At 39.5% G+C, this 26648-nt stretch overlaps 1 protein-coding gene across 4 annotated transcripts in view; it reads right to left on the bottom strand.

Moving 5' to 3' along the window:
- Positions 1-3958: 3958 nt before the first annotated feature.
- tln2a (talin 2a) overlaps positions 3959-26648 on the bottom strand; it is a 79184-nt gene continuing 56494 nt past the window's right edge. For 3 of the 4 annotated variants that reach the window (XM_044139935.1, XM_044139917.1, XM_044139927.1), the window contains 37 exons: positions 25730-25858; positions 25074-25187; positions 24790-24903; positions 24302-24436; positions 23987-24115; positions 23770-23872; positions 23435-23643; positions 23033-23152; positions 22694-22891; positions 22453-22592; positions 21495-21588; positions 21314-21403; positions 21098-21220; positions 20883-21026; positions 20105-20266; positions 19762-19902; positions 19466-19647; positions 17857-17989; positions 17539-17640; positions 16531-16701; positions 16257-16403; positions 14591-14692; positions 14268-14387; positions 13958-14104; positions 13554-13720; positions 12606-12789; positions 12385-12510; positions 11125-11241; positions 10814-10999; positions 10618-10725; positions 10396-10501; positions 9804-9809; positions 9354-9478; positions 7844-8032; positions 7578-7760; positions 6974-7099; positions 3959-6409 (listed from right to left, as the gene is read on the bottom strand). In XM_044139935.1, the coding sequence (XP_043995870.1) occupies positions 6281-6409; positions 6974-7099; positions 7578-7760; positions 7844-8032; positions 9354-9478; positions 9804-9809; positions 10396-10501; positions 10618-10725; positions 10814-10999; positions 11125-11241; positions 12385-12510; positions 12606-12789; positions 13554-13720; positions 13958-14104; positions 14268-14387; positions 14591-14692; positions 16257-16403; positions 16531-16701; positions 17539-17640; positions 17857-17989; positions 19466-19647; positions 19762-19902; positions 20105-20266; positions 20883-21026; positions 21098-21220; positions 21314-21403; positions 21495-21588; positions 22453-22592; positions 22694-22891; positions 23033-23152; positions 23435-23643; positions 23770-23872; positions 23987-24115; positions 24302-24436; positions 24790-24903; positions 25074-25187; positions 25730-25858 (5001 nt within the window). In that variant the 3' untranslated portion in view covers positions 3959-6280. The remainder of the gene's footprint in view (positions 6410-6973; positions 7100-7577; positions 7761-7843; positions 8033-9353; positions 9479-9803; positions 9810-10395; positions 10502-10617; positions 10726-10813; positions 11000-11124; positions 11242-12384; positions 12511-12605; positions 12790-13553; positions 13721-13957; positions 14105-14267; positions 14388-14590; positions 14693-16256; positions 16404-16530; positions 16702-17538; positions 17641-17856; positions 17990-19465; positions 19648-19761; positions 19903-20104; positions 20267-20882; positions 21027-21097; positions 21221-21313; positions 21404-21494; positions 21589-22452; positions 22593-22693; positions 22892-23032; positions 23153-23434; positions 23644-23769; positions 23873-23986; positions 24116-24301; positions 24437-24789; positions 24904-25073; positions 25188-25729; positions 25859-26648) is intronic. The other variant, XM_044139944.1, reaches the window with a different exon arrangement.

Below are 26648 nucleotides of genomic sequence, written 5' to 3' on the forward strand. Positions count from 1 at the left end.
GAAAGCGATGGTATTTGTGGGGGACAATAGAGAAGCTTTGGCATTTAAACAACCCCCACTGTAACAGTTCTGTGCCACAGTCGCAGCTGTCACACAAAACCTGCTGTTAAGAACCAGTAACGAGTCAATGTCAGTTACAGTAGCTCAACTTTTGCACATATTTACAGGAAAATAAGAGAAGAAGAAATACTTCTTTACTAAAAAGTATTGTCTTCAGTGTGTACTTGTATAAAAAAATAACTCTCAGGCTATCCCGTGATGCTACTCTTCCATTGGCCTTTACAATCTGCATGTGTTTTGTTGAGTGTATATTTTAGGATCTGATGAACTGTGTGCCACCTGTTGGACATCATCCAAGCCTCATAAAGTTCTGTAAAAAAGTATTTGTTCCATTAGAGATTTCTTTTATTTTTTCTTTCTTTCATCAGGTTTAAATATTTAAGACTATCAAATGAATGTAATTGTAAAGAAAAAAAGAAAGATTCAAATCATGATTTCATTTATAAAGGGCAGAGAGTTGACCAGAACTAACCAGGCTCTATTTCAAAAAGTTATTGCCCCTTTAATAAATCAGAAATGAAATGCAATAAATTACATATTTTTTTGGATAGGTGGCTACAATTTTACTCCCACACCCAGGTAGGATTTCTGTCAGAACTGCAGAACCAATAAATCACGTATGCTTGGCCTGTCTGAAACATGAAATAAAAACTTAGAGAGCTGAGAAACAATAACTAACTTTTATCAGTCTGCAAAAGGTCACAAAGCAAGTAAGTCAAACTTTAATTGGGTAATACCTTTCAAGATATAGATCACAAAATGCAGTGAACAAAAAACTAAAAAGTAACAATATAATCAATTGAAATCAGTGATAAAAAGATGAGTTTTTAGTTGGAAGGGTGTCCTGGTACACTCACAGTTAAACTAACACAGCATTTCAGGGAAGCATATGCCTACAGTCAAACATGGTAGTGGTAGTGTAATTGTTTGGGCTGTTTAGCTTCTTCAGGACCTGAATGACTGGCCTTTATAGATGGAAAGATAAATGATGGCTACATAAGAAAATCCTGTGGGCAAATTCCTGCGTGTCAGTTTGTGGCATTAAGTTCAAGCACAAGGAACAGATGAAATAAAAGACTCATGTTGCTGATCTTTCTAAGGTTACCTGAACCCTACCCCTCTATTTTATTTCTTGGTGGTCTGGCGTGTGTAACATCTTTCCTGCAAAGCTTTTTTGAGCCAGTCAGCTGTCACCATGTTGTCATCCTGCCATGTGTTTTATTGAGCCCTTAGCAGCCAGTCACACATGCCAGTCATAGTCAGAGATCAGAGAGCCTCAGGGCACAATCCGTGTCACCCGTAGACTTTGAATAAATGAAGAGACAAAGATCATCACGTTGTACTTGTCCAGCAAATGGTAACTTTGCCTGATTAGATCAGGCGTTGGATTCAGAACAAAACACTTCCATTAATACTGAATTTAAAGATCAAGAGATAACACTAAGGAACTATTGATGTTTGCTAGATCGTCATGGTTCTAGCAAACATTTAGAAGCTGTGCTTCTTCTATGAGTATTAAAGAGACATCTTATTGAAGAAAATGTGAAATTAAATGATTAAAAAATATATTATAGGCAAAAACAAATATGTACATTCGATGGATTACCTGGAACGACCATCAGTATTCTTTGAATTTTCAATTCTAATAATATATTAATCCTTTGTGTCAGAAGTGAGATGCTGAAGCTTTTGAAATTTGACAAAACAAGTGTTATGCATTAATTGTTTGAGATCATACATTTCAAGATTGTTTTCAGTTTTTTTGATTGTGTTTGTTTGTGGTGTTTCCAAACATATTACATTCTTTAAGGTTCTTATTTTATTTTTTAGGTTGCCTATCGAACCATCCGAGCCACTGCAGTACAGTCTATTGCAAAAGTAAATTCAACTTAACTTCTCAGTTCATCACATTAAAAACACAACTTTCAACATATTTTGAGATTTTATGCAACAAGCCAACAATGTTTAAAAAAAAAAAATAAAATTCTAATTTGCATTTGAAATCTAAAAAGAGTGATAAACATTTTTATTCAGACACACTTATTCTGATATCCAGAAGTCACCTACAAAGTATGTCTATATGAATCCACCTGTGAATAATTTAATCTGATATGTGGACAGTATAATGTTGGAGGATATTTTATTTGGAATTTTTAAGAAGTATTTTAAATTTTACGGAGGATTAAAGTTGGGGTTCAGTCTTATTTTCCAAATTTCCACCTTAACACTTTTCTTAACAACATGTAGGTGAGATCTCACAAAATTATTAACATTAAGTGCAAAGTACTTTCTGTATACCATAAGTCAGTAATCTTCCATCAAGTTAGTAGGTGAGACAACCTGAAAAATTTTAAATATTTCAGAACTGTAATGGAAAAAAATAAAATAATGCCTCCATGTTACAACAGGTGTTTTAATGACATGTAACAGTACCGGCCTTCTGACTTTTATTAGAATTAGATTTAGAACAAGAAAATACTAGATGTCTTCTATCTGCTGCCAGTCAACATTAAATCCAATGCCATCGTTAATTTAGCCAAGTTCTTCTTCCTTCATCTCAGCCAAGTCACATTCACAAGAAAACTGGATTTACGGAATTTCAGCAAGCATTTGCAGAATTGCAACACAAAGCTGATTTGACTAAATATCAGAGGATAGAAGGCAGATTTGAACTCTGTCCCAGGAGCAGCTGTGCCACTGAAATTGACGTCGCCTCCTTGGATTTTAGTGCCGGACAGATTTAGCACGAGTCTCAGTACATAGTCTGGACTCAATATGTCCTTTAGATTTGTGCTGACTCAGAAATGCTATCTTGTCTTGTGAATAAAAAGAGAACCTTGTTTTCCTGGTAGAACTGACCTCTCTTGCTATTTCTCAGAAGACCTTGACTCGGCCTGAGTCATGTCAGTGTTGCTGATGTAGAGAGAAAGTTATTCCAAATGTATCTGTGAAAACAAACTGTTCAAACTAGCAGTGCTAAATGTATTTCACAAGCAAAAGCTACATAGACGAATGACGAGAAAATTCCAGCTGACTCTTTTTCGTCCTGGAATCTCAACCATAAAAGCAGAGATCTGATTTGAATCAGAAAATCTATTTTTACTCTGATTGCAAATAAAATAAAGTACTGTCATTTGTACAGGACACAGTTTTGGTGATTGCCAGGAGACTTCAGAGATTCTGGATCTATTTTCTTTAGGCTTTGTTCCTGATCAACTCAAATGAACAAGAACAAAAAGGAATGCCAATTCATACAGTGTCTGAGAAAGTTTATTTTAAAGAATAAATTACAAAATGATCAGCTGGAGGAAATGTTTTACTTTACAGATTTCTGTCATACAAGATTTGCATGTAAAACACAGTTTTCCAGGACTTTGAAGAACTTGGTTGTAAATTAGTGAGAAAGATCAAATACACATAGCTTAAAAGTAAATTAAACCTGAAAGGTGGACAAAATGTGCACAATATTTTAAACATTTTAAGGTTTGAGAAAAAGCTTCAGTATGGAGAAGCTTTTTTTAAAAAAACTAAAGTTTTAGGTGAAACCTTTTACCGATATAAAATTGGCCCTTAAACATTGTTAAGGTTGCACAATGAATCATCAAAAGTCTTAATGATTTCCACAACTAGTTTTAATCTGACTGAACTTTATGTCATGGAATTAATTACAATAAAGTGTTTGAGAATTTGGTAAAAACTAGGCAAATTGTCAGAATGTTGCTCAAACCCAAATGTTTTGAGAACTACAAGCTTGTTTACTTACTTCATTTTTAAAACTGGACATGTTTTTGTAGGTTTGTTGTGTCATATCCTTTTCAGATAATTGAACAGCGCTCTTACATATGTAGAATATTTCCACAGAAATGCCAGTGACTCAAAAAATACATGCAAAACATCATTTACATTGAAATGCTTTATTTTCAGTGAATACAAAAAAAAAAAAGTTTTATTGAGGCCAGATAAATATTCTCAGTATCCTAATTTATCATTCATCTTTAGTGTAGCGACCTTTTAATTCAATTTCTATGATGGTAGTGGGAACACTTCTTTTACTCCACACGGCAATAAAACAGTGACAGATATATTGAAATATTCCTATCACACTTATCTTTCGAAGTATCTTAAAAGCACAAGAAAAAAAAATCTGTAAAATGTTGGGGACTTCATTACACACAAAGCAGTTGGGCTGAAACACTTCTGTCTCTGGTGGGTGTTTTTGTTCAGAAGCACTGTGGTTACATGCCCATAAAATTCAGTACAAAAATGTATTCATATATGTAATATAATACATTTTAAACTTCAGACACATTTTATTTTCTGACTGGCAGACAGTCCATTTGTCACCCCCCGCCCCCAGAAAAGGCTTTACATGTGGCAGAGAGGAGAGATAAAGGAGGCGCAGTTGTTTCAGCACTTAAAGGAACAGCATGTTAAAATACCACAGACAGGAACCGACGTTTCCGAGCAAAAACATGTCTTCTACGTGAAGCTATCGCTGTAGCAGCAGACGCTGTATGAGTAAACGACTAAGGCACTAATAATAATAACACTACAGACTGTACTGATAAGCGGTGGATGCTCCCCATCTCTTTCAAAATGTCCACACCCACAGGTCACAATGCCAGAAATCAACTGAAACAAAAGTCAACTCAGAAAAACGCACTGCTTACATGCTGCAGGATACAGTGTTGCTATGTTGAGGTGTGAATTACTCCTAAAGCATAAAGCCTTGCATCCTCACCTAGGACCTAAACTTACAGTTTAATGTAATATCTAACTGATTAATGGCCTCTACAATAAGACGAGGGAAAGGTTTGATGACATCACAATCAAACGCTGTAAACATAACTTGTTCTGCTTGTTGGTTAAAGTTGCGGCGCAGCAACAAAAGACAAGACAAAACTTTGTGATTATCTTTGCACTTGCTTCATTTTTACTTTCTCTCAGCAGTCAAATGTTTGAGAGAGTTAACTGATCGCAGCAATTTTTGTTGCTGATTTTGACCAAAAGAAATACCAGGCAGTGAAGATATTGCTTTAGAAATTGTCATTAAGTAACTCTAGAAGAGACAGCTACTGTGCTCTCCAAATAAATCAATGCATTAACAAAAATGTAGTCTCAGTTTTCTTTGTACAACTGCCAAGTTACAAAGGTCACTGAAATATTTATTTACTTAAAAAAAAAAAACAAAAAAAAAAAAAACACATTTCACTTTCTGCACAGCATAAATGTAACCAATGCTGCCCCCTAAAGCACCTGTTATGTTATTGCATTGTTCATACTTTCATCGCCTAGAAGGATGAGCAATATATAAAAAAAAGAAGAACATTTTATGGTTTTGGAAAATATCCGACACCCTGCTGTTGGCTGCTATAAACTCAGACCATATCTGACCCTGAAAATAGACCCCTCCCAGTTAAAATTATCCTACGGTAATAAATAATCTCTGTGGTAACATGTTTTCCGATGTAGAAGAAAAAAAAAACATTTACAATGTAACACAGTGGTTACACATAACGAAACATATTCATAGTGTCTTTGAGAAATCAGTAAAATGTGTTTCATCTTCATATGTTTTGCCTAAAGAGATGAGAAATATCAGGAAGAAGAATGGAGGAAAAAATATTTATAAGACTGGATTATCTTACTTCACATTATGGTTACTGACCACTGGATTAAAGCAGAAACGTGCAACAGCACTTCACATGATTCACACAGACGTTAAGGTGCAACTGGAGCATAAAGACCAACATTCACACAGTCAGAGTACCAAGCTGAAATGTTTTGGGGAGTTTTTTTTTCTTTTTGCTTTCAGATTTATGTGTTTATATGGCTAAGCGATACAAGCAGCATGTACAATCAGTTCTTCATTTGAAAGCTTGTGTTAATGGAGCTGCAAGCGGAAATGGAAAACAAAAGCTTATAGGGTGAAATGTGAGCTGTGCTGTTTGTCTGAGGGATGTCACATTCGGGGTTAAGTAGTTATTATAGACGGTATAAGAGAGGACAAGGTTCTGTCAGGTCACCACATTCTTTGTGTTGTTTGCAGGAAGTAGTTGACTCCACACAGTAGTATTTTAAACCCACTCGAAGCTATTTAAGATCTTTTCATGCGATGAAGTACCAGTCTTTCAAGAACCGGTCACAGAAGTCACCGGGGGTCATACACCTGTCCAGGTTTGCCACACCTAACACAGATGTGCTCATCACACAGCAGGTATCAGTTGGCGTCTTCTCGTAGCTCGCTTGGCAGAAACTTGTACTGCTGCTGCCTGATCTGAGCCAGCTTCTTCCTGGCGTCCTCCAGTTCCCGCTCCTTCCGCAGCATCTCCTCCTGGGCTGCAATGATCTGCGCAGACGGTGCAGAAAATGTTTTGTTTTTTTAATACACATGTTAGCAGAGGTGGCAGAAACATTCAGTCCAAAAGGTTACACGTGCATGAATAAATTGGTATTGCTACAAAGTTGAGAACTTTAACAAAACAAATCCTTTTAGGTATTTTTTTCTTTACATCGTCACGTCTCTAATGACAGTGAATAAAAATTTCCACAATTGTATAGTTAAAATAACACATACTCTACTGAAATAGTGTAAAGAAATAAATACACGTCAAGCTAAAATGTATTTAGCTCTGACCTTTTCCACATTTTATGACCAAAAACTCTATTGCATTTGGCTGGAGAGTACAGTTTGTCTCTCAACACCTCTTGGGTTAAATAGTCTTTGTAGTATTGATTCCATAAAAGAGCCCAATCACAGATTATAATAAAAATAAAACTTGATGATTGGTTTTTTCTTTTTTTTTTTGTTTTACAACAGATTAGCCTCCCATGCTTGGTTTGCAATAATATTAACATTCTATCAGAAAACATGAATTTAGCAACTAGAAAGATGTGACATTTCAATCATTACCTGTGCTATTCCACCCACAAACTTTGTCTTGACAACCACATTGTCCTCATCCGCTTTGTCAAAAGCTGCTTTCTGAGCTGCCCGGACCAAATTGTCTGATGCCTTTTTTACTGCGTTCCCGGCAATCTACAGAGCAGGAGAAAAACAGAACAATGGCAAAAAATTGTTTATACAAACTGTTTTATGTTAATACATTAATGGCATAGCAAGTCAAAAAAGAGAGAAAACATCCCATTTGAGAAATGCACTTTTCAGCAGCAATTGTGAGCTGCTGAAAATGGGAGACTATTCTTCCATTTAGTTCAAACATCTTTGAAATAAGATGTTTTTCTAACAACCAGGAAACAAATGGAGTGTCTGTACATTACAAATCAAGCTTACCACATGTTCTCAATGAAAACTGCTAATTATTCAGATTTTTCTTTCCTGCTAAAGATGTATTAACCACACCGGAAAATAGAAAAGTGGTGTGAATTGCAAGAAGAAAAGCTAGTGAGATTATCAAAACAGCTTTTTATCACCATACTCACACTTTTATTTTCATGGTACTAATAAAAATAAAATTAGGTTTTCGTAAATAAGGTTCAGGATGCTGACTGCATACCTGCAGTCTTCTCATGGCCTCGGAGTCCTGGTCCGCCTTCACCTTGCAGGCCACCAGCAGCTGGGCGGTGGAGGCCGCCACCTGTTTGGCTGAAGAGATGAGCTTCTCCTCACTGGCGTGGCCTTGCACTGAGGCGTTGGCTGCTTCGCACAGGTTGCTTGTTGCTGCCGCTACCATACGTGCCTGTAAAATAATAAGTAAAGGGAAATTTACAAATGTTTGCTCCGATTGCTAATGGCTGGATCTCTTCAGCAGCAAGGACTTACAGCAGAGATGAGCCCCTGGGACCACTGTCCATCGTCCACAGCATTGGCAGGGATGGAGCCCACTTTGCCCTGGGCCACGAGCTCCCTCTGAGCGGCTGAGGCAGATTTGACCAACGCGCTGGTGGCTGCGGCAATGGACTTGGCAGCCTCCAGGATCTGCTCCTCAAAGTTCAGTGTCTCGTCTGCTTGCTGAGGGCGGAAGGAGGGCCAGTCAGTAAAATACCAGAAACACTAGTTCATAACTCCTAAAAGAACTAAACAAAATTAGTCTGGATCAACCGAAGAGGAACAAACATTCAGTATTTCAGACATTCTCACACACAGACACTCATTCACACCACAAGTCTGTAGACAGAGCGGGACACTGTAGGAATATGTTTGATATATAGTTGGGACTGAATAACAACCTAATATATCAAACATATCAGACAGAGCCCTGCAGAGAAGGCCTCCGGTGGTGGGGGCGGGCAAGGGAGGAGAGGATGGGGGTTTAAATGGCAGCAGACTCAGACGGACTAAGCTAAAACCAGGACATATGAGTTGATGGGAAATGGATAGGGGAAAAGGAACAGGAGGAGGGGGGACTGTAAACTGTGTTGTTGTGGGAGCGTGGAATGTAAACAGAGACGAGACCTCAGAGGCTGGGTTTGTGCGTTTCACATAAAAATGAGAAAGACTGAAGATGAATGTGGACAGAAATCTTCACAAAAGTGTTCTGTTTTAGAAAGACACCTAAATAACTAAAGAAACTATGCTACTTTTTTATGTATTCGAAAACACTTAATGTGCAATAATGTTAGTCAATTTCGGAATGACAACATGATGATATATTGTTATTAAAAATATAACAGTAGTAACGTCTTTCTGATTAGGCTTCATTGCAAAACAAACACCAGATAAAGAAATGACATAAAATTGAATGCATTATTTACATCTCAATAACAGTTTTATTTTAAAAGTTGTTTCTGGCCTAGTTATGCTGTTTTGACAATGAAACACCCTATTTATAGTTCCTAAATGCTTTTACCAGAGCATATTCTAACCTTTATACGTTTGTTTACTGCATTGAACAAGAGACATCATAAAATCCTTTGACGCATTTAAAGCAGCTGCGCAGTTACAGTGGGCTTTTATAAAATTATTAACTTTCATTGACAATTAATTATTAAAAGTGTAGCTTGACTAATATTTAGAATTGCCGGTGAATTATTATTTTCATCTTAGTGACACCTTACCATTGGTAACAAATGTAAACAACAGATTAAGGACATTGTATCCATTTATATCAAGTCAAAAAATGTAAATTAGAACCATCTTGCGGCAAAAACATTTTTAATTACATACATTCATATCCATATGTCGTTCAGCTGTACATTTACTAATATAGGCCCGAAAATCTTTTTTTTTTACTTTTTAAAGCAGCCGACAAAGTTAATGTCTACATTTTTGTGCAATGTTAAAACTATTTCCCCCTTGTTATCCCTCAGTTATCCATCACTAAGTCCCCCACCTTTGGCTTTACTCTGGGTTTCAGCTGCTCCAGCTTTTTCGCAGCCGCCTCGATGGACGCCGCGGCCCCAAGCAGCTCAGTCTCTGCGATCACTGTAGGATCCTCGGGGTCCACCCACTCCGAACCTGAAGCGCGGAATACACACACACCATTAGGTCTTAAACTCGAAGGCAGAAATTAAACAGTGCCTTAGAAACCTGTGTTGCATCAGAGCATGCCTCAACATGCTGATCACAACAGAAAAGCACAGAACCATGAGCACAGGAAAAAGCAAATCTCTGCACATCTCCATGCACAGCTGATGGAGCGAACAAACAGGCTGAAAATGAAGTAATGTAGATTAAATGGAAATAAGGTGCGATAAATAAAGACAAAGCCTGATGGTGGCTGATTAAAGAAACCCTTGGTATTGCTGAAGAAGTCACAGTACACAAATCAATGCTAACTTACCTCCGTCTGTGGCAAAATAAGAGGGGATAGGAACATTATTAAAATGTTTCAAAATGTCTGTTTTATACAAGGCCGTGCAAAATTATGCAAATCCCTGGAGCTCTTTCACATTTTGTAACCAAAAACTTCCAAGTGATATTTAATTTCAGGTGATGCACCAACACAATGTAGGGCATCCTGGTCGAATGAAACAAAACTGAAAAATGGTCTTCTGTAATATGTGGTGTACATTTATAATTAGGCCTCTTTACTCTGATACTCCTAAATAAAATCCAGTGCAAGCCATTATCAAAAGTCACCGAATGGGTAAAAAGAGTCAAAATATAAAGACAAAGTGTGACAGAAATCCAACAAATGCAAATTAGATTTTGTTTTGTAAAAACAAAATAATAATAATAATGTTGAGAAACTTTCATTCTTTTTCTTTAGACTCGCACATATGATCTACTTTGTGTTGGAATATCACATAAAACCCCAATAACACACAATAAAATCTGTGGTTGTAATGTGACAAAATGCGGAAAGGTACAAGAGGCTGGAATACTTCTGCACGGCTCTGTCTTTAGGTGCCTGTCTGGGTGGCGGCCGTTACCTTTCATGGCCTCTGCAGTCTGGATGAGCTCCGTGACGGCGCCCGCCACTCGTTTGGAGCAAGCTGCCAAGTGCTGCTTCTGCTCTGCTGAGGGCTTCTGCATCACCTGAGAACACACGCTGATCGCTTAAACACACTTGTACAGGCGAGAGTGGGAGCTAACTAACAAAAAGGGGAAAGTTATTTCCATGCAAACCCTTCCTGATGTGGTTTTCGACCTACCAGCAGTACTTGTTCCAGCAGATCAATGTATCCAGTTGTGCATTCTGCTCCAAACATCAGGGCTCTGTTCTTGACCTCTTCGTTGACCTCTGGATGGTAAGCTGCTTGCTGGAAACGAAAACCAATCAATAAACATTTTAACTTTTACAATTTAATCTCTTTAGCACATGGCAGCCAGCATATGTTGAAGCGGCACCTTGCAGGTTGTTAGCATGTCAGAGATAGCTTTGCGGCTCAGGTTGGCTGTATGGATGATGTCCTCTTGGCGTGCAGAGTTTCCTGCAGCCACAGCTTTAGCGGTAGCTATGGTGATGCCCTTAGTCATGCGTATGAACTCCTCTGGTGTGGTGGTCTTATTAGGAGCGTCCCTAGACTGAAACAGCTGATAGGATGGAGGAAACCAAACAGTAAAGTTACGCAACTAGCAGACTAAATCACAGAGTCTTGGTGAAAAGAAAACTGATGAGTTTTTCCAGCTAACGAGTTTTTTTTCCTGGCCTTTCTTACCGCCATTTCCTGTTTGATACACTCGATCGTAGCCTCAAGCGCCCTGGTGCCCCGAGTCGCCTCGTCCTCCACAGCCTTGACAGTCTTCAGCAGGGACGTCACATTGGTCACCATCACCTGGAACACAGCATTACTGGTTTTACACCCAGTTAAGATGCTTTACCCCCATGACAAATCATCCTTAAATCAGTAAACAAGGGACCATTTATTCACAGTTTGGTTATAAAGTTATTAAGGTGATAAAAGTACATAAAGGGGAAAAGTAAAATGGAAAGTTACAATCACAAGTTAATTTATCCTCTGCATATTTTGTATTCTGAATAATGATTAAAAGCCACCAAATTCAGTAACCATCACAGATTGTGGCTCCAGGGGGCGCTGTAATCTGCAGGACTGTAATTCAGATGGTCGCAATTCTGATTACTCTTGTCATAAAATGAACACATACTGTAACTTAATGGTTAACCTTATGTCAATATATGTTCAAGTTTTTTGTCATATCAGTAAAAAATGTTTTGTATGCAGTATAAAGATAAGAAAGTCACATACAAGTAAAATTTTGGTTAGGAAGGAAAACATTTCCTTCAACTTCCAGAAAAGTCCTAACAGCACCTCTAAAACGCCACAATGAAATTAAACTTTTGCACTCAATAACCAAAGAAAAGAACTTTGTAAACCAATTATTAAAAGTCTCGCATGAATGACTCTCCTGCTCATGATATAAACTAATTTAAATTCTAAAACCTCTACACCTAAATTATGGGAAACGTTGTTCTGTTTGTAGTTTTCAATATCCAAATAAAGATGCTTTTGACCTTAATGAATGACAGAAGGAAAATAAACTAAAAACCTTTAAAACAGTTTCTGTTTTCCAACTTTAAATCTAAATCTGGATGTTTCTCACCATCTGTAAGACTTTGACACCCTGGGCTGTTGCTGACTGAACCGACATCTTCACAGCTCAGAGTGATAATGAGGAGTCGAACAGTGTAATCAGTGACTTATGAGCTGCAGCTTTAACACTGCATGTGTGTCAGAAAAGACAATTCAACTGTTCATTTCTGTTGAACAGGGTTTCATATGCATTTCAGATTTCCTCTTTCCTTAGGCCTCCCATGATAAGATATAAATAACAACAAAAAAAAGTTTTTGTCAGGGTTTGTTTTTTGTTGTTCATAAGGTTCACAGTTCATATCATATTACACCAATGCATGGAGAAATGGATCCATCAAACACTTTTTTCCAGAATGAACCCCCCACCTTAGCAGCACTTTTCAGCTGGTACATAGACGGATCATCTGCTGCCTTCCCGGCCGCACACTTGGTGGCACTAATGAGCTCAGCTAGCGCCTTGGCCACATCTTTGACTGCATTAATCAGAACCACCTGGTGAAAAAGGCAGACAAGGACACTGACTTGTTACCGTGACATCTGGGAAGCACAAAGAAGAGACATGACATCGTTTCACAACTCGTGGTCACCTGTGTCTCGGGGTCATCAGAGCCAATGCTGGCTGCTCCCAGTTTGACAACATCGGTGAGCTGGGTGATGGTTTTGGCAGAAGACTGGGCAGCCTGGGCCAATTTGTCCTGACCAGAAGCGGCTCCGGACACGAGCATCTTGGTGTCCTCAACCAGGGCTTTGGCAGTCTTCAGAATGTTTTCCCTAATTCCAGAAAAGAGAGTGAAAGTTAATAAAACAAACTACTTGTCCAACAAAATATGACAAGTAGTCATTCAGTTGAGCTTTGAAGAAATCTGAGCTTTTGTGGAAAAATTTCAAATATTATTTTGAGTAAATAAAAGCTTAAACTCAAAGCCTAACACTTGCAGAAACAATCATCAGAATGATGCGCAGATGTTTTGATTTCCAAGCAGAACTTTTTCCAAAACTGTTAGGGAGGACAGCCACAAATCTGCAGAAAATTCTCAAGTTTTTAAGGCTTCTGTACAGCCTGAAAGCAAATTCATGCAGCACTACCACTTATGCTTTTCTATTCTAGCATGAGGCAAAAAGTGCCTGAGCACTGCTTGAAAGGATTCATGTCACTGTGTCATGTAATGTCACAGGTCTCAGCTTGAATCAGCAGATATGTCCGACTCTGCACTGTGCTGCGTTCAGAACTCCCTTGACAGGAGACAATGTGCCTTTTAAAAATGGAGAGGCCCAGTAGTACACAAATAAATCAATCAATTCACACTAAAAACAGTAAGACTGTGCAATCAGAGTGAAGTACAGTCCAAAATACGAATTTAAAGCAGTGTGACACCTCCCCCATCTTTAGGACCTCTGGGTAATTTGTACCTTTAAACACCAAAGTCTTCCTTTGCATTTAGCAGATTACACTTCATTCTGTCAGTCTGGGATGAAAAATTGCCTGAACCAAGAAGCTGTAATTATGTTTACATTCAAGTATTTCATGCTCCGACCTGTGGTCTGCAAAGGACTCGTCATTCTCTGCATTGAGCGTGCCTGCAGATGCAAACATGATGGTGGTGTCCAGATCTGCGATTATGCCCGACACGGCGCTGGCAGCGGTGATGCAGGCTTGGGTGCCCTTATTACCAGCCTGGAGGGCTGACAGCACCAAGGACACCTGGGAACATAGAGAGTTTAAAATCCATAAATATACAGGTGATTGACAATTACCTGCAGGTACAGCTTTTTTCTTTTTCTTTTTTTTGCTTTTTAAGAGCAAATAGTTGAGTGAGTTTTGTTTGCTAATTCTTTATTAAGTGAAACTAATCGCTTTCAATGAAATTTTTTAATGAACTTGCAGAAAATGTTTGTTTTTTTAGAAATTACACTCAGCTAGATTTTATAAATTTGATACCTTCTCTGTGACAGCACGGGCGCAGTCGATGAGCTCCCGCTTGGTGAAGCTGTCGGATGGGCTGATCTGCAAAGCTCCGGCCTTCTGGACCAGGAAGATGCAGCCATGACCGAGCTCCTGCACTCGGCTCTTGATCTGGAAGCCAATCTGCACCAATGGAGATGCCGACCAGAAAACTTTAGCACTGATTTACAAAGACGAGATTTTAATTGCAGAGAAAGATCCTCGTTAATTAACTGGCTTCTTTGTTTCTGATGACTAAACTCCATGGCTTGTGAAAGTGGAGCTGCTTTATGAGTTTCCTCCTCACCTCTTCTGGCTCAGCAGTGTGAGCAGCCAGCCGCCCCTGGACGGCCAACTGGCTGTAGTCCACGGTCACTTGAGAGGCCAGAGCCCCCAGCTCATCCGGACAGGTCACTGATTTGGTCATCTAATGGATAAACACACACAATGAACTTCAGAGTAGAGATAAAACACACGGGCTCATTTCAGCCTAGTGATCAACGTTTTAAAACCGGTGACCTTTCATAAAGCAGCGGCCAAATTACTACATGTCACAGTTGTTTACAGGACATAGTTTGTTTATATTCTCAACTTTGTCAAGTTGGAGTTGTACTTGTCGTGTAGGCTTACCATCTCCTGGGCAGTAACTGCAATAGCCTTTGAATGTTTCACCATGTTAGTCTGGTAATCCACAAAGGAGCCTTCAGGTTCGGCAGGCGTTCCTTCATCAAGCTAAATTTGGACACAAACTAGTTAGAAATGGCACTGCAGCTCACTTTTATTTGTTCACTATGCACACATCAGAAAAAGAAAATCATTTAGGGTTTTAGCTTCAGGCATAATTTCACCTGCAAATCGTCTTTAAAAGCAAACAAATGAATTATTTATACTCATTATAAATTATCCACCCAAGTTTGTAATTACAGCTTTGAAAAAAGCAACGCAGGCATATTGTTTCCAGCACTTTTACTAAATTAGACAGTGTTCAACACAAGTGCCTGTCACAGGAAAGGAAGAGACGAAAAAAGATAATATGTGGGAAAAGCATGCCTGGTTTGATAGGAATTCATAATATTATAAGTGCGTGATCTTTGCCACTCCCGCTGAGAGAAGTAGCGGCTTGGAATCTGCAGCCTTGAATAAGTCACTGAGTTCATGAGAAAAAGCTTCAAATTAGCTCTGCTCAAATCACAGAGGACAACAAGCCATTATACAGATTGATTATCCCTGTTTAATCAACTGCGCTGAAGGTCACGCAGGCAAATAGACTCCCGAATGCTGAAAATGCAGAGCTACAACTAATCATTTTATAAATAATCCATAATGTTAAATGAATTCAAACACGTCATTCTCTCTGGTGAGGTCACACATCTGAGGCATTGTTGTCTTAGAGATAATTCTAGTTCTGGAGTGTAAGGAAACATGTAACGAGTTAGTGTTATTCCTCACCTGTTATCAGGGTAAAAATGTTCCTGACTTTCTTTGCACTTTCTATTTTTGCCAACAGTTTGGCTGTTTGAAAAAAGCCTGGCTTTGTTTAAGGATGGATACATCAACAGTTTATTTTCCCCCACTGAATTATTTAAGTGCGTTTAAACAAAACAAAGGTTGCAGTCATTATGCTGCGAACATGAGGTGACAAGCTAAGAAAACAAACAAGCTTTTTAACAGAATAAATTCTGAAACTTATATTATTATACAATAATTAATCCCAGATTACTGCAAAAGCATCAATAGACCTTGAGCCTTCCGACATTTTGTCACATGACAACCACAAGTGTTGATGTCTTTTTAGGGGATTTTATGTGATAGAAAACATCCACCTATGACAAATCTAATCTCAAATGTTCTCTAAAGGCCTCAGTGGGTCGTTACAGAACCAGAAACACAAAGACTTGCAAATTACATCAGAGAAAAAAAACTGTTAAATCAGTGAGGTTGTTTCATGGAGAATTATTCAGTCAGTCATTCAAAACTGGAAAGAGATGTTTATGTGAAGAAAAGTAAAACATTGCATCTAATTTTCCTTTTATTTTGATTATGTGCTCACATAAAATCCCCTAAAGTTTTGGGGACATGACTTACTATACATAAGTTCAAAGGGTAGTAAGACTTTCCAAGGCACTGTACAGTTAGGAAGCAATAGCAGCAAACATTTCTTGTAAAAAAACAACAAAACAAAACAAAAAAACAAATAAAACTGAAACTAAATGAGTTAATGGGTTTAAATACAAGAGTGAGAGCGTTTTCATCCATTCACTGTTGAGTTCAAATTTTCCTGCCCTGATGAACTTACCTTGGCCATGGCCTCAGCGATGGACTCCACCATTCCTCCCACCATGCCCACCTCACTGGCCGCCTCGTTCAGCGTCACCATCATGTCATCCACTGCCTCCTTCATGAGCTGAGCTGCCTCCGCAATGGCATCATGGGTATGGGCTGCCTATGACGTTATCACACAGGTACCAGCGGAGACGATTAGATATCCTTCTTGAGACTTCTTAGATCATCTCAGCTGCTGGGCAGAATTAGCTTAAACAAAACATAGAGGATTAAAACAATGTTCTTGCCTTTGGATTTCCTCCACCCTCCTTTGCAGCATAGAGCATCTGCAGGGCAGACTCAGCCAGTGTCTTTGTTTGGTCCAGGAAAGTCATCTGCTGCTGATGGTCACTGAGCTTGGAGGCAACACCCACAGAAGCCTTGATGAGAGGTTCAAAGTAACCAGCTAGCTGGGTAACCTGATGGGGAAATACACAAAAATATACAAGTTCTGTGAGGAGAAGACTCAAGTATACTTTAAGCTAAACATGACTTTCTAACTTTCTTTTCCTCAAGCGGGCAACAAAACCTTTACAGAGCTCATACACATTTCCATCCTTTTCAAGACTCAGTTTTAGTTCAGAAGTCTAATGTGTAGGTTTTACAAATCACAAAATAACACATCGCATGAAACTGGCTTCAGTTTTCAGAGTGTGTCATAGTGCAGGACCTTTCACAGCAGCTTAGACCAGCTCTACTCTAAAATCTGCAACTATTCAATTTGCACAAAAAGGACTGGGTATCCTAAAGTCAATGCTAAATCCTTCAAGTACTGTTTGGTAGCTTTGGTAATCTATTTGTAAAAAACAAAAAAAGATTTAGCACTTTTTTTAACCACATTGAGTTTAAAGGATCACAGATCCAGTTTAACCTGAATATGAAATTTTAGTCGAAAACTCAAACTTTTAAAACGGTTCCTTTTTAGTTTTAGATGTATGCATTCCATCAGTAAGTCAACACTAAAAACACTGTCTGTAAAATGTTAAAATCAAGTTGACAAGTTCCAAACTGAAGATAGAGAATGTAAATCAATAAATATAACTTTAAAATAAAAAAAAGATTTTAAAATTGGCTGTACCCTACATGTCTAAGATAAGTCTGATCTGTCCAACTTTTTTAAAAAGGTATCTGAAGTTTTGGTAATTTCCATAATTTTGTCACATTTCCCATTGCTTTAAGAGAACATATCAAAAATCACACCATTCTGTTGCTCCATCATTCCAGTGCACTTGTGATTACCGTCCTGGCCCACATACCTTGTGTCCTAGTTGGGAAGCTTCGCCTCTGGCAGCTGTTGAAACAGGGTCAATTAAGTAACCAATTTCCTGCACAGCAGAGGTCAGCTGCTCTTGTAGCGCCTGAACGAGGAATTAAAAGAAGTTAAGTGGCTTTATTTGATTTTATTTAATTAAAATGTATTGGTTTGTGTAAACAAGCTGTCAGGAAGCAACATAAAACAAAAGATGCAAAGGAGAAACGTGAAGATTTTCGGATTCTCTTGGTTCAAACATTCAGCAGAAGGATCTAATGGGATGAGAACATTGTGATAAGATTGTCTTGTTTCAGCTACTCACCTCTAGTGAGATGTCGTCCCTGCTGGGGAGGTTCTGGCTGACAGCGGCCAGAGAGGCCTGCTCAATGTCTCGGATACATTTGTTAATATTATCAATTGATGAATCGCACTCCCGCTGGCCAGGGGCCTTGTCTCTGAAAACCAGACCAAAACAAAGGGTTAAGAACTGAAAGCAATGGAATACTCTGATATTAGTAAAAATGAATAGATGAAGAAGACAGGACAACAGAAGAGAAAAGCAGATGTATTTTTAAAACAGTTTCTTTGTGCATGAAAATCAAGTTAAGAAGGTAATTTAGCTGCCTGTGGCTCTGGCCTCATGGGCAGATTAAGTTTGTTAAGCATCACTTTGGCCCCGTGGTGGGACAGTGAGGAAATCTACCAGAAAACCTCATCTTTGTGTTTAATGAGACGAACAAAGTTATGAGATCGACCTCTGCAGGACAGAGAGGTCCTTTGCCATTTGTATTCGCCAGCACCGCAGAAGATCATAGAATCCCATTAAAGGCACGGGCCGAAGTCCCCTTTTGTGAATTTGCAGTCCATGAGGAAACTTGCGATAAGAGCAGCAGAACTGAAAGAGATGCTAAGCTGGCTGGCTGTGTGTGAATGCTAATTTGCAGATGTTCTGGGAAGAGAAGAAAGCCTCAAAATTCAGAGCGTCTGTTGTTGGGGGTCGAGTCCCTCTGGGGGATTGGTGTTGTTCTGAACAAGGTCAGGAGCAAAAAGGTGTGAAAGAGAAAATTAAACCTGCAAAAATGTCATCATGTATGACTGTATAAAGACAATTTTAATCCATAATCTTGGCTGAGCAAGTTCACCATCTTCAGAGGTGAATTTTAATAAATAGGGATATAATCAAAAAATGTTTTAATTCATTCATTTCAACCTGAAGTTCATAAGGATTCATTATACACACTTTGACATGTTCAAAAAAAATGTATGACTACTTAAAGGGAAAGGAACCCTATAATTTGACACGTCAATATGAAGGTCATTACAGGCAGTTTTGGCAGGTCTGAAGTGTGATCAGGCACTAGGACGTTCTGAAAATTAAAATCAGCATTTCTAAAAAGCTCATCAGCAGACAGTAGCATGAATTGCTTTAAAACTTCCTGATAGACAGCTGCAAAGATTTAGACTTAATGAAACACGACTGAGCGTGTTTCATTACCAGCAGATGACACAGATCATTACTGACTCTGGGATCATTACTGACTCTGGGAACTCCATAATGGACACTGAGCAGCATGGATTCCATGCCTCTGCCACACTTTTGCCTAACACTTAACTTTCCATTCATATGTTTGGAGGCAGCATTCTGATGACTGTGTGTTAGTCAAATGTCAAGTAAGTAGAAGTCCATAATGATGCAGGCCATAACATAACAGTGTGTTTTTTTATCAGGCTTCTGTGATGTTCTACTTTTATACGAACCTTTGATTAGCTGTAACCCATGCTGATCAAAATGAACAGAAATAAACATGTCACTTGTGTGTATTAGATCTAATTAATGAGATTCTCATTTTACAATTTTAACATCTACATCTCTTCATAGAAATCAACGTAAACATGATGCATAAGATCTGAACAATCTCTCCCTCACTAACCGGATGGCTGTGATGAGACCCTTGATGGAGTCGGAGACGGTGCGAGAGTGACCAGCCAGAACGGACCAAGTGGGCGGGTCCTTGGGGTTGATAACCAATGAACGTGCCGTTTTGAGCAGGTGGGTGGAGCTGTCGAGCATGGAGCGTGCCGAGTGGAGGATGGGTACCTGAGCTGCTGAGCCCTTTAAGGGGAGAAATGCTTCTTAAGTAAATTAGAAACGCCTGAGTGTGTTCCACACTCCTCTGTTTCACTACAAAGGTGTAACCAGTGGCTTCAGATGTTCTCGTGGACACACCTCATTGCTGATTTTAGCCGGGACGCTTGCAAATTCTGGGTTGGAGGCGAACGTCGTCAGGTTCTCCACGGCTTCGATGAGCGGAGCGGTGGCGACCCGACACCTGTTCCTGTTCTCCTCTGAGAAATCACCATCTAGAGCCTTTGAAAACAGAACAGAACCAGTCAAAATCTTAATCAGTGGGTCAGCTCTCAAAAAACTGAGAGAACACATCAAGACCAGACAAAAAATTATTGAGCAGAAATATCTTATTTAGGAAAATAAATCAAAGTCAAAAAAATAAAATAAAAAATACTACCAAATTATCATTATTATGCACTGCGGAATGCCGGTTCTGACCTACCTTGATGGTTTTGACCAGGTTGGCAGTGGTGTTAGCCACCTCCTTGGCAGATTGTACAAAGTGCCTTTTAGCAACTGGGTTAACGGTCTTGGAGGAGGCCAGACGGCAGGCGTTGCACAATGCAGAGGTGTGCTTTGCAACAATTGTGGCTGCAGACAGCACCTGTTGTATGATAAACCATGAAAAACACACTGAGCAAGGGAGATTTGACCTCAACACAGTTATTCATTTAAAACAAAGCAGCTACAAAAACATCCTGCCTTTTACAAAAAAAACAAAAAAAAAACCAAACCTATAAATGTTAAAGTGAATCATTGAAACTCCACTAAGCAATAAAATGGCAATTAGAGTCTTGTATGGAAGTGTGAGGAAAAGAGAAGAGATGTACTTTTATATTAAAAAGCATCTCTTGAGCTTTAGGCTAGATGTACTCAAGGAGATAATAAAAGAAAATCCAGCCGATAATGAGAAATATTAATATTAGAATATCATATAAGGAGGATGGCCATTTGAATACAAATCAGTAAAAGGTTTGCCACTAAAAAGACAAGTTGGGTAACTTTTATTATCATTTTAACAAACACAATACAAGTATAATCAAGAAAGTTAAAAGTAAAGGAAAATATGTTATAAAACCAGCATGTTTCAGGTCAAGATGGATGAAAAATGTAGGAAGAAAGAATGCAGATTTTTGTAACAAAATTTTTTGAAAAAGTGCTATGAAGCAGTTGTAATGAAATCACTGATAGTTCAAAGATTTGCATGTATATTTGTGCACCTGGGAAGGGCTGCTCTGTGGGTCCACTAGGTTCTGACAGGCCATCTGGATAGCCTGGTTGGCCCTGCCAAACTGGATGGGATCCACCAACCCCTGGTGTCCAGCCTGACTGTTGGGGTCCGATACACCCACCAGGTAGGAGGCCTGAGGAAAAGAAATACACAACCATTAGTCACAATCACTTGCATACACACAGCAGCTTCTCCACTCTGTACCTGTGCTGCAGCTTCAGTGAGGCCACAGAGGGCTTTGGAGGCAGAGCCAACACAGTCTCCAAACGAGGGCACATCCCCGGTCTTACAGTTCTGAGAAATGCCAGCCATGGACTCTCCCAGGACCTGAACAAAGAACCAGCAGGAGGGGGACCAATGATCAGGCCGATTAGAGCAGAGGGCGCTCTGATCTTCAGGCTGCTGGACATTAAGGCCTACCTTGGAGTTCTCCATCACACTCTCAATGCAGTCAAAGTATGACAAGTCACTGATGGGTTCGCTGGGGTTGTCCAGCATTCCTCTGACAGCCTGGTGAACAAATTAGCAGGACAGAATGAGTGAATCCTATTCCTACATAAAAGAGAAACGCAAGCAAATAATCGGAAACTAATAGATTTACCTCCAACTCTCTAAGGGCGTTGTCACACTCCTTCTGGCCGGGGGCCTGCTGGGTACACAGCGTGATCAGCTGGTTAATGCTGTCAGTCACCGCCCTGAAAAACAAAACAAACACAAAACAATCATCAAAGCAGTGTTATTAGTGTTGCATGTTTCATGAGCATTTATGGAAAGTATAAATTTAATTTCATGGAGCTGTAAAGTGTAAATAGTGCTTTCAATGTCTTTTTTTTGGAACAAGGATAGTATGCTATACCTATTTAGTTTCTCCAGCTTCTCATTTACTTCCAGTGCAGAGGTATTTAGGTCCTTGGATCAAGTGTGACTGTCTCTAGACTCATGGCGTCTGCTCTATCTTTAAGTTTTGAATATAATGGAACTTAAAAAAAGTATTCACTACTCACAAACATAACATTTACACCTTTAGTCAGGTTCTAACCTCAAACTTGAATGTTTAGTGGAGAATTTTAGGTCTCAGATCATTTCAAAAATTGATCTGAGACTGGTGTGAATTAGTAATCTGACGCTCCTAAATAATAATCAGTGTATTCAATTACATTCACAAGTAACCTAGTTAGTGAATGTACCTCCTCTATGTGACCGAGTCTCATAAAGAGGCACATAGTAAGTCTGGATGACCTGCAGATATTAAAAATTCAGATGGGAGAATCTGTTACTAGGTTTTTAGTGGTACACTCTATAAATCTGGCCATCTTAAAAAAGGAAAAAAATTACTTAATTTTTAAAAAGCAAGCTGATAAGTTCTGTAGTTTGTAAAAGATACATAGGGGACACAAATATGTGGAAGAATGCACTTTGTTGAACCACAAAAAGTGGTTTAACAAAGTAAATTATTGTAAAAAGGTGTTGAAAAACAAGCTGAATTTTTCCTGGAGTAGTAAATTTACAGGATGCAAAAAAGTTAGTTTTTGCAAAGCACTTGTGTCCAGTTGTCCTACCTTGCTGCAGCAGCGAGCAGGTTTTTGACGTTTGCAGCTGCAGGGTCCACAGACAGACTTTTAGCAGCCAGCAACAATTTACTGGAAGCCATGGAGATGTTTTTCAGGTTGCCAATCACTTGCACCTGGTCATCCTTTTTCTGAAACGGCACCATTATAACGACAATGATCAGACTGAGAAAATACATTTCCAAGCTTCTACGTTGACATAATTGGGGAGCTGAGTTTCAGTAAATCCAACCTGTGTGTGCCCAGCCATTTCTATGCCAGCATCCAGAAACTCATCAAAGTCCTGGCTGAACTTTCCAGAGGCTGAAGCCAGCTGGTTGCTGGAACTTCTGGAGGCGTGGACCACCTCGCCTGCCGACTGGTTCAGGTCTGCTGCCGACTGAGTCAGATCATTCTGGGCTTCCTGAAACGACTTGGAGGCCGGAGGGATCTGAGCAGGGCATGCAGGGGAGAGACGTAACACCAGAAAGAGAGTGAAATTTTAGCAGCATGGAAGCTGTTCCTGATTTTTATCATTTACTGCAGCGGGAAAAATACATAAACATAAAGAATAAGCGGGATGTTGACTCACAGTTTCAATTAGAAGTTTCTTGCTGGCCTCGCCGATGCTCTTCAGAGCCATGTCGACGTCCTTCTGGCCAGGCAGACAGTTGACGCAGTTATTCAGGGAGTGAGAGACGGCTTTAGCCACCTGGAACAAACACACAGCAGGATCACAACACAGGGTTTACAGAGGTAAGAGGAGGTGACCTGGCTTAGCTAAAAATCTGCGAGTGATGTTCATGAGTCAGGCAACACAGGGGAAACAAAAAAAAAAACCAAATCGGCAAAATACAACCAGATTAAAAACTTGAAGATTCATACAAACTTAAAATATAATTTTTTTTAAATATTGAGTGGCATCATTTTCTTGGAAAATGCAATAAAATAAATAAATAAATAAATTCCCGGAGTAAAACCCGAACCCTCTCACCTGCGCCAGCCTCTGCTGACTCTCAGCGTCTCCGTCGGACATCAGCGCCTGCTTGGCCTCATGGATCAGAAGCGCCGAGCCCTCCATGACGTCTCGGGCCGAGTCCAGCATGGCGGCAGCAGCCTTGGGGTCGGTGGTGGAAGCGGCAACACCTCGTGCTGCCTGGGCAAGGGTCTTCAAGGCCTGAGCCGTCTCTCTGGCAGCGATTCCTGGAAACAGATTCACCCAACAGCTGCATGTGTCACCACAGGATGCATGTCTTCTAAATGAAGTAGCAGGCAAGTTTGTAGCATTATTTTCTGGCTACAAAAAAGTGTGCAATTTGCAGAACCAACCAGTGTAATGCTCATTTCCTTGAGCTGCACATGTAAGCAGCTGAGCCATGGAGGATCCCACAGCCTTTGAGGTGCTGCCCAGATCCTGAGCACATTTCTCCAACTACAACAAGAAGAAAGGTGGAAACAAAAAAAAGTTAGCTGAGGTGGGGGAGGTTTTGTGTTTGGAGGAAAATCCCCCTTGAACCTCTTTTCTTGGGTCGAGAATGTCTCGTACCGATTCTCCAGGCAGAGGTTTGAGCTGGGTGTTTGCTGCAGCCAGCTTTGCGTCTTGCAGTTCGCTTCTCAGGGTCTGGATGGCGGTGAGCGCCGAGTCGATCTCCATGGGGCCACAAGCTTCATGAGCCTGGAAGGGAATATTCAGCCTTCTAATGCAGCTCCAGGAATCATGTGTTACTGTACGTCCAGATACTCCAACATTTTAAAATGTGTCATTTGTAAATGCAAATGTTTCAATTTATTGAAGGTTCCTGTTGAGATTTTACTTGCAGGATTAAACTGTGTTGTTTTGGCGGGTTTCTCTTTGCTCTACCTTCTGTACAGATGTCCTGAGCTCAGCCAGGCAGGTGGCCAGGTTTTTGGCACACTGACCCAGTTGCATGGCCGCGGCCTGATCGGTCACTGTGGGAACAGATGACTTGGCCGAGGTCACCATCTTACTACCAGGCTGCAGAACGAAAAGCAGATGCATTATTTTCCCGATTCCAACTAAATAAATGCTCACTAAAAAGATTTTGCTTGAATGAAATAGTCCTGTATCGTGCTCATTTCATTGTCAGAAGTTTCACGTCATGCAGCCCTGAAGCATTAAGAAGACAACACTATTAATGTTTCTTTAAACAAAAAAGAGGTTACAGGCCTACTTTAACGGGACCTCCCATGACAGAAGCACTATTTATAATTTCAGCCTGGTTCCTAATGTGGGACTGAAGTTATTTGGGGAAGAGTTTGGGAATATGAAGTTTCTAGAGGTCCTTAGGCAAGTGAAGTTAGAAGTGCTGAGGCCGTAGCATGCTGTACCTGCAGGAAGTTCTGGCTGGCAATGATAAGGGCCAACTGGGCACTCAGGTCCTCTGGTTTTGCCTGGCTGCCTCGGACTCCCTGGACGAGCTGGGGGATGTGGTCTGCAACAGCCTGTGGTCACACAAACACACAATCAATGCTGCAGTTAAAATCCTGTTATATAACTTTATAAAAACCCAAGAAGGCAGATCAAAGAGCTAATAAAAGGTTTGAAGGAGACTTATTAAATAAAAAAATAACAGACGTCATAAATGCACTTGTCTGTCTGCTCTAATCCTCACCTTACAGCTCTGCACCAGCTGCTGGTGAGCTGCTGTATTCTTGTTGGAGGCGGCAGCGTTCTGCGCCGCAGCGATGGTCTGTGTGGCTGCAGCCGCAGCTTGCTTGGCGGCGTTCTGAGGAGATAAAATAAATATTCACGTTTAAAACGCAATCAAAAAGTAGACACCTAGATAGGCACCTCTAAATATCAACACTGCCATTTCCCAGCTCTGTCACTAAATATTCAGTGTAGAAAACATGACATTTATTTTTCAAGCGAAAACCAAAATATTTCACCAGAATACATGTTGTCGGGATAAAGAACTATAGAAAGATTCCTTCTTATTTTTCTACTTCAAAGCCTTCTTATGTTGCTTCATTTCTAAAAGGGGAAATATAATGCATGCATGCATGCAGAAAAGTGACTAAATATAAGGATAGAAGCTGTAACAAAACCTGTGAAGTTGAACATTACACCAAAGTAATGGTATTTAGCAGAGAATTCAACGTGCAAAAAGCAAATCTGCAAAAAGTACTAGATCAGAAAAATGAAATTACCAACAGTCTGTTCAAAAAACATATTTGTAATTATTAAAAATAAAAACATTTACAACTAAAATATTTTTGGTAAGACAGATATATGTCTGTTTTTGAGGTTTGATTTTGCCTTGCGAACCTCCAGCCTGTTGATGAGCTTCTTCTTGATGGCGTTCTGAGCCGCAGCGTTGGTGGCCACCCGCAGGCCCTCAGCAGCCTCCCTCAGCCTCTGCTGCTGGTCCTCATTCTCTGGGTACGCAGCTGCACCCTGAAAACACACACCACGGTATATCCATCTGCAACCTAGTAAATTAGATTGCCAAAAAGTGAAGCTTCTATGCGATATAGATTCATTATATACAGACTGATGCATTTCAAGGATTCATTTGTTCTGATTTGATATTATGGCTCACGGCTAAGGAAAAGCTTGATTTCAGTTTCTCTACAAATGTGAATACTGAATAAGACCAATTAGATAATTAAATAAGATAAATTTTTTATACAGAATTGTGAGGTTACATAACCAAAGGGAAGATGGGTTAGTGCTGTATCCTTATATGCTTACTGTATCCAAGCATTTAATTTGGAAAGTTAAGTGAAAGAAAAAAACTGCATAAGCAAGAGGGACAACCAGTCTTTAGGACTGTGAAGCATTCATGCAGTAATTCAAGCTAAAAGAGCCCCAACCAAGTGCTAAAATCTAATTTTAATAGATCAGCAAATATTAAAAATAAATATCTGTTTATACTATAAACAGATATTTTATATCTGTTTATAATAGATATAATATAAACGAAGGGAATGAAAGCAAAAGGAACTGATTTCCTTTCGCTCTCTGTTTTATTTTTATTCAAGAGAGCAGATTGCTGAATTTTTGAAAGCTAACACTTAGAACGCTGTAGAAAAAACCTGTGGCTATTAAGTTAATAACTGGGAACATGGCTTTGCATAGAAACACATCATTAGGGTAATTGTTAAACTTTCTGCAAACAATGACAACATTTCCATGTTTTATTGCTTGACAAGCTGCAGTATAAAAAATAAACGTCTAAATTGAA

The sequence above is a fragment of the Gambusia affinis genome, linkage group LG02, assembly GCF_019740435.1.
Source record: "Gambusia affinis linkage group LG02, SWU_Gaff_1.0, whole genome shotgun sequence".
In the NCBI taxonomy this organism is placed as follows: domain Eukaryota; kingdom Metazoa; phylum Chordata; class Actinopteri; order Cyprinodontiformes; family Poeciliidae; genus Gambusia; species Gambusia affinis.